This window comes from Micropterus salmoides, unplaced genomic scaffold (genome assembly GCF_014851395.1).
Source record: "Micropterus salmoides isolate LMB-PRFRI ecotype aquatic unplaced genomic scaffold, ASM1485139v1 Ms_hic_scaffold_8, whole genome shotgun sequence".
NCBI lineage: Eukaryota > Metazoa > Chordata > Actinopteri > Centrarchiformes > Centrarchidae > Micropterus > Micropterus salmoides.
The window spans coordinates 20,915,581-20,923,714 of NW_024044570.1; the positions used below are offsets into that span (position 1 = coordinate 20,915,581).

At 45.1% G+C, this 8,134-nt stretch overlaps 1 protein-coding gene across 1 annotated transcript; it reads right to left on the reverse strand.

Annotated features, from left to right (window-relative positions):
• Positions 1-1,199: 1,199 nt before the first annotated feature.
• On the reverse strand, positions 1,200-6,573 carry lrrc4.2 (leucine rich repeat containing 4.2). Its single transcript, XM_038705081.1, has 2 exons — positions 5,256-6,573; positions 1,200-5,106 (listed from the first exon to the last, which is right to left on the reverse strand). Exon 2 carries the CDS (start codon positions 4,983-4,985, stop codon positions 2,988-2,990), a length of 1,998 nt encoding a protein of 665 aa, XP_038561009.1. The 5' UTR covers positions 4,986-5,106; positions 5,256-6,573; the 3' UTR covers positions 1,200-2,987.
• Positions 6,574-8,134: the final 1,561 nt, after the last annotated feature.

Sequence of the window (8,134 nt, forward strand, 5' to 3'; positions counted from 1 at the left end):
CTCCAGCCCTCACTCTCTTCACCCTCAACACTGGTGGAGCAAACCCAATTCGACTGAATGGCTGATACTACTATGTTAATTCCGGACCTGGCTCCCCTTTGCTGTTAACACTGAAGAAGAGGAGGAGGAAGAAAAAAGAAGAAAGCAAGTAGTTGTCAGTGTTCCTGTATGTGGCTGGTTATCAGGCACATTAAAGATTTTACAAACAGCCACTAGCCTCTTATAAAGCCTCTAAACGGTCAGAGCCATGCTGTGCCAGGGAAATAATAAGAGTCTGCTCTTTTTCAACCCACACATACTGTAACAACCAAGAACATGCTGTTTTGTCAAAGCAAAGAGCAGCCATTATATTCTGGCGATGACTGAATATTCAGCAGTGTATTGCTCTCACATTTTGAAGAAAATGAAGAAACACTTGACATAGTCATAGGAGTTCCATCTGCTTGTTGAGGCCCACCTGTACTCACACACTGCCAGGTGTGCTGGCAGACAACACTAGCACCTCTCCATCCATCCATTCAGAGCTGAGGAAATCTCCAGAATGAAAATATCATTAGAGGTATTTCCTTTATGCCTGCAATATGTTTTAAATGCCTTCGTTTGTTTATATGTATAGGACATCCTATTTAAACAATCCAAATATTAAAACAATTAAAACAAACTCCAGAGAAAACTGACTCCCACTCAACCTGTATTCCAGACGGTTACATAATTGCTGTCCCTGTTTAGTTTTACTGCACCAGAAGAGTACCTACTGTAACGCAGTCATCTTATTGTGAATGAGTAAAAATGCAAATATACACATAGTAACATAATGCCAGTCAGTGGCTTGAAGCACATTATTACTGGTCTCTTGATGGTTCAGGAAGTTCCGCCTAGAGGTTTTAAATGACCCCTTGGTGTTCCTGTCAACTCACTAAGCTCCATCAGTCTCACAGGGGTCATAATGTAATTTCCTCTTTATCCCCAAACACCCTCACCAGTAGCACTTTTTGTATTACAACATAAACCTTTTAAATGGCCAGTAACCCGCAGGGTTGAATAGCATTTGTTGAAATCAGTACAAAATAGGAAGAACCCGTGAGTGATTGTATGAAGGGCAACAGTACAAGGTCATAGGTATGGCGTTTCAGTCACCACAGAGACCAGGCACACTTATTTATGTTAAGGGCATGACGTAAAGATAATTTAGATTGCTCAGAAATGCAATGACACATACAGCATCTGCAAAAAATAAATTATAAAAATCAGTCTGCTTTTCCAGTGTTAGACAATATATGTAGATTGCATTCTAGACGCACTTGCTTTGCTGAAGTAGGATAATGAACTGCCAACAAAAGTTTTTCTCATTATTAAAAACACAATATATTGTTTTTTTTTCACTTGATAAATTTCATGTTCAAATGGGAACTACAACCTGCAGATGAGCATGTAAGGAAAAGAAACCCACAAACTGTAGAACTGTGGGATACATGTATTTTTCCCCTTCACAGTCACTGAGAAATCAATGTTAAGAACTAAGCTGAGGCATCAAAGACCAACAGCCTATCTGACCTGCATAGAGCCCCACTGTGGGGTATAATGCAGCATTGTACACCAGTTACTTAAAGACCCATTCATGCAGACACTAAGTAAATGCATAGGACCGTAAGATGGGGGTTTGGGGTAGGATACGATTTACAATACTGCCTCCAGCCTTTACGATTAAACAACTTACACACAAGTCGAAATATATTCAGAGTGAAGAAAAACATCAGATGAAAGTGTTTCTGATTAGAGAAATACAAACCAAAGGTTTTTATTTTTCATAGCCTCCTTTGTCTCTCCATAAAAATAGTGTTGCTCAAAATAAACTGTTAAAAGAAAAAGAAAAAGAAAGTCATGTTTCAGTGTAGTCCATGGAAAAGCCCCGGTATCAGACATTCATTTTGTTTCACTTCAATCCTCTGTTTTTTTCTCCAAAAGCAGAACGGTCAGCAAAGCTCTGTATCACTGCACCACATGTCTGTTCTTTTGAAAAATTAGCATTGGAATGAGCCCTTGCAGAGACAAGTCAGGCAACTGCTGTAATGCATTATTAAATTAGCCCTAAACACTACACAAGCCATTAAGAAGCATGTAAAACCTAAGGGAAAAGAAATAATACAAAATGCAACTAATAACAGAACAAAGTATTTGCAACAACTGTTATTAGCCTGCACTTCATCTTTGCCAGTTAAACCAGTGGAGAATCATGTGCACACTAACTAAACATGTTTAGATAAGCTACAACTAAGAAGCACTGGCACTGTCAAATAAACGCAGCTTAGCTCCAGCGAACAGAGGGTTAAACCTTAGCTGCAGAAATTCACTGCAGTCCAAAAGCATTTGGCTGATAGCTACTGAACAGCACATTCTATCTGTGCCATTACGCCGCTATCCTTGGACAAATGCTTCTATCTATCTAGATTTTGCTTGGGTGTCTTTTTGTGTTCCTAAGTCTGGAAATACCATTTTATTGCATATAATATTTGGCACAGTAAAAACTGGAGCTTACATATGGGGCTGTATTTAGAAACTGGTGCCTGTATAAAGTGTTTTTTACTGCATCCTAAATATGGTCAAAAACAAAATAAATGCCTCTTTTCCTACAGTAGACAGTACCACCCTCTATTATCAATCACAAAAGCAATTCAATATCTTTGTCTTTTTTAAATAGTCACCAGTTATTAGAAAATAGTTTCAAATTACTTTCTTTTCTAATATAATCTGCATGTCTCAACACTGCCTCATAGTAGTTTCATTTATATATATTTGTATTTTTTTCATATTTATATACTTATGTATAGGCATGTACAAGACACAAAAAACTGTCTCTGTTTTGCACTTCTGCTCAAAAGAAAGTTACCGTTTTGTTCTTTGTGCATTCTATTGCATGGACTGGTGAGCAGAAAGGTGGAGAGGAGAGGTTGGGGCCGAGTCAGAGATAGATCCATAGGGAGTATTACTCAGATCTGAGTCTCTTGAACCTTCTCCTTGCCATGAGAAGTCTTAATGATGTAGGGATCAGCAATGGTGCTGATGTGGCTGTGATGCTGTCTGACTGAGCGATGGAGAGAGTTGTTCTGGGTCCAGTGGGCTCCGTAGCCCCCTTGGCGGGATGAGGAGGAGGACACGTACCCAGGCTTAAAGGTGTTGCTGTTGTGTTCTACTAATGTAGGCAATACCAACCCTGTGTCATCAGAGCCACTAGATCCGGAGGTGGGTGGTGGAACAGGAGGAACTTCTTCCTCCATCTGTATGATTTCTATGGTCCTGGCTGCTGCCACCGTGCTCCTCTGTTGATGCCGCTTACGCAACTTATAGAATGCTATCAACATGGCGGCTGCCAGCAAGGTAACAGCAACAAAACAGCCAATGATGATTTTGGTGGTTTTCATCACCTCATCCAGGCTGGTGGCTGGTCCACTAGGGACTCTGGCAGTGGGGATTGACACCTGCCTTGGAGTCTGAGTGTTTTGGAACAACACAGTAGGTGTGGAGATGAAGACAGGCTGAAAGACAGAGGGCGAGGCAGGGATAGTAGGCTTGGGTTTAGGGGTCTCCTCCACTGTGGGCTCCAAAACTTCCACAGTTACAGTGGTAAAATAGGACAGATTAGATGTGTTGAGTTCTGCATTGCTGACATTTAGATAGGCTGAAGCATTGGAATTTCCTGCCATGTTGCTCACCATGCAGGTGTAGACCCCTGTGTCTGATGGGAGGATGTTGGAGAAGTTGAGTGTCCCATCATTAAGGACAGATATCCGTGGGTGAGCTGAGCCATGGGTCAATACAGTCCCATTGGGGAGAAGCCATCGGACTGAGCTCATGGCAGCTGTGCGACACTTCAGTTCTGCCACCCTTGCTGCTGAGATGTTGAGATCTCTAGGAGCATCGAGTATGAATGGTGCTGAACACTGAAAGGTGGTCTGATCAACTTCCACCAAGTATCGTCCTCTCATGTGGGCTGGGGTGTGGCAGCGTCCACAGCAGGTGGAATTTGTGGGAATGTATTCTCTGAGCCACCAGGAGAGCCACACTACATCACAGTCACATCGCCAAGGGTTGTGGTGCAGGTGTAGCTCCACCAGGTACTGTAGAGGGGTGAAAAGATTATGGGGGAGGGATGACAGGTTATTATGGGCTAAATTCAGCTCCACCAAGGCTGTGATGTCATCAAATGCATTCCTCTCAATAGTTGTGATAGCAGAGTTCATAATCCACAGTTTACGTAAATTCTTAAGACCACGGAAGGCCCCAGGCTTCAGTTCAGGGAAAACATTCTCTGATATTTCTAGTTCCTCCAATCCTACCAGTGGTGAAAGATGAGGAAACTCCCTCAGGTTGCACATGCCCAAGTTTAGGTACTTGAGGTTTTGAAGACCCTCAAATGCCCCATCAGAGATGTACTCCAACTTCCTCAGTTCTCCCAGGTCCAGTCTCATGAGGGAGGGGACACGATTGAAGGCATAAGAGGGGATGCTCTCAATGGGATTGTTTCTAAGCCACAACTCTCTCAACTTTGACAGGTACTCAAAAGCTCCACTGGGTATGACTGTCAGTCTGTTGTCGAACAGCTCCAGGGTATTGAGGCTGGTCAGGCCATTGAAAGCCCCCACTTCAATCTGTCTGATAGCATTTCTGCCCAACTGCAGTACCTCCAGGTGATGCAGGTGCCTGAAGGTATCTGCCTGTATAGTCTCTATGCTGTTTTCCATCAGATTCAGGTACCTGGTGTTCGCTGGGATGTTAGGAGGAACCCTAATCAGGCCTCGGCGGGTACACACCACCTTGCCGAGCTGGTTAGTGCAGGAGCACACACCTGGACAGTTTTGTGGGTTAGCCGAGCCCAATGCGGGGCCTGTGGACTGGCACATACTGAGAGCAGGCACCATGAGGGAGAGCACGGCGAGCAGGGCTGCGTTCCAGGTAGGCTGCACACTAACCTGGCCCAGAGGACTCATGGTGTGGACGGCTCATTATTTTGCATGGTGGGGGGAGACGGCACACACCAGAGGACAGACCACCCTAGCCTGGCTGGAGCAACTCAAGGCTCCCAAGTTCCATCGACAGTGCAGGGGGATGCTACATCAAAAATTATGTGTGAGAGAGAATGGAAAAAAAGAGGGACAGAGAGGGAGACAGAGTGAGAGAGATTAATACAGGAGAAATAGCAGAGGAAAAACAGTGCAGCAATGTAAGAAAAAGGTTGAGTAACACTATTAGTGACGTACCTCATTAGTTTGGAAGGGGTCCTTTTTGCCTCTTTCCAAATGTTCAAAGGATCAGTCATGCATCACGTTCATTTATAATTCCCTTCCATGGAAAGACTTGAGATTGATGTTTTCTTGTTTTGCCTTTCTGAAAAAGTGAGGTGGCCCTCTATTAGCCAGGGGTACAAAATGGCTCCTGGTATTGAAGACTGAGAGCAGCATGAAAAGCACTCACAGACAGAGGTAAGGCCATGAAGGCTTGGCAGGTGCCTGGATCCCTTCTGCCCCCACTAACTGCCCCCCTGCCAGGCTGCAGACTCTAAAATGCAGCTCCTCAGTGGATAAATTAAAATGATCCATGATGCAGTTAAACGCGACAGAGGAGGAGAGAAGAAGTGACCAACTGAGATAAATAAAAATCCCCAGTTCTGTCGGCTCCTGATACATGAGTTGGCTCGTCGGCTGGTCGCCTGTTTGGTGGAGAGACCTCCCTCACTGTGACTTTGCCAAGGGCTAGTCGGTCGCTGATTAGCCCCGTTGTGACAGAGACTGAGAGACAGAAAAAGGCAAAAGTACTCCCAGCACAGTCATCCCCCTCTCCTCTCCTCCTCCGTGTTCCTCGTGCTTCCTCCCAGTGTTGGGCTGGCCCTGGTCAGAGCAGCTGCAGGCTGCCGTGTGCACAGTTAGCAGTAATCCGTCTATTCCTCCTGGGGGGAGGGGGGGGCTTGGGGGTGGTGAGAGAGATGGTGGCACTGGGTGGGGGGTGGAGAAGGGGATGCGCTGCACTGTTGGAGCTTCGCAAAAGGCTGTCGGGAGAGAGAGAGAGCACTCTTGTCCTCTTCTGCAATGAGCGAAAAGAGAGAGGATGACTCTGGGAAGGATGTGTGTGGAAGTGGGCTCCGTATCTGTATCCAAAAACAGAGAAAGGTATTGAGGATTCTTCCCTCCACTCGCTGTTTGTCCCCTGGGCTGTCTCCTGCAGTGTTCTTCTGCTTGCTTATTTGTTAGTTTTTCTCTAGCGCTGAGGTAGTAAGTTGTGGCAGTTAGCCATGTGTGTGGCTGTCAGACTTGCGGCTGGCTGGTGGACTACTGCAGTAGCCAGAGTAGAGAGAGAGACAGTCAGAGAGAGATTGAGAGAGAAAGAGAGAAAGAACCACTGACAGATCAAGAGCAAGAGAAAGATAGAGTGCGTGAAGGAGAGAGTGTGTGTGTGAGAGAGAGATGAAGAAGAGGCACGCGAGCACTCAAACAGGCAGCCCACCGTCACAGAAGCAGCAGGAGCAGCATTCTAATCCACATCTCCTGTTCTTGTTTATTCTCCAATCTCTCTTTTTTCTCTATCCCCCCCCCCCTCCGTGTCGGTGTTGCAGGCAGCTAAGATGCTCGCTCTGCCCCCTCCCTTTGTCCTTCAGTGGGAACGTGAATGTACTGCTGACGCACTCCTCTCAGCTGCTCAGCCAGCCTCAGAGCAGTGCATTGGTTTGATGCAGTGTTCCTGTGTATTAACACATTCAACCTCCCCTCCTCCCATATCCCACCTTCTCCCTCCCCTCACTGTAACTATCTTCTCCTCTCTTTCGCTCTCTCTCTTTCTGTCTCTGCTTCTCACGTGTTCTGTCCCTCGCCTTCTTTCTTTACTCTCACCCTGTAGATCACTTCACCTGTGTCGATCTCCTCTTGTTGTCTGTCTCCACGCCACCTCCCCTCCTACCTATCGTTAAGAGTGAAAACCTCCCATTCCAATCATACAGAGACAAGAGGTCAGACTTTCTACTCCAACTCTAGAGTGGTTTCGTGTCCTGTGTCTCTCTGTCTGGTGAGCGCAGCAGTGCGCCAGTGTTTTCCAGTGGAGATGCAGCTATTCCTCACCTCTTGTAAGGCACAGTTTGGTGAGTGTTTCCCTAATGCATTATTACCATAAGGGACAAAAAGACAGATTTGTTTGATGTATGTGCTTTTCTTATTGTCAGTTGTAGTGAATTTTTTATGTGTGTGTGTGGGGGGGGGGGGGGTCTGGGGGTCTGTGACATCATAGAGGACTGAAATGCTGACTCTGCTTCTCTGTGTCTGCTGGGCAGTCTTCTCTTCAGGGAGGAGAAAGATGAAAGAGCTTGCACACAGTTATCTCTTAGAAAGATGAGAGAGAAAGACTGAGAGATAGAGCAAAAGAGACTTACCGGGAGAGTGGGGGAGAAAGATGGGGGCCGGGTAGGAGGAGATATATCCACGTCCTTGGTGAAATAGGGGAAGGAGCCTATAGAAGGAAGAGAGAAATGAGATAAATAGGGATAGAGAAGAAGGATGAAGGAAACAGATGAGGGAACATACTGCATAGTAGCCTCCTCAGTAAAATGGCTGAGAAAGGCAAGGAAAAAGAAGGGTGAGGAGTAGGGGTGAGGAGTAGGACAGACGAGAGATGAGAGGAGTGTTGATAGTGTTGGATTAAGCATCATTTGAATGCAGGAGAAGGAGTCTCTGCATTTGGTTAATGACCACATTCTCCCTCTCCTCCTCCTCTCTCATGTCACATGTCCTGTGTGCTATTGGGGTTGTGATCTATAGAAGAAAAACACAATGCATGCAGACAATAATAAATGTGCCACTGTCAAATCCAGTTTTTATTCAAATTTATGAAAATAAATATGACATGACTGGGATTTTGCATACCACTATGTAAAGATGTTGAAAAATGTATGCTTTGTGTAACAAGGACTAAGTGATACTGAAGCTGACTTAAAGGGATGCAAGGACAGTTTGCAGAAGAACAGCATGAGGACTAATGCATTTGTGTTACTGTATGTAATATCGTTAACACATATGAATATGAATAAAACATCATTCTAAATAAATGATAGCGCTCAGTATTACCTTCCAGATACTTCTAAATAAAGTAGTAAAAA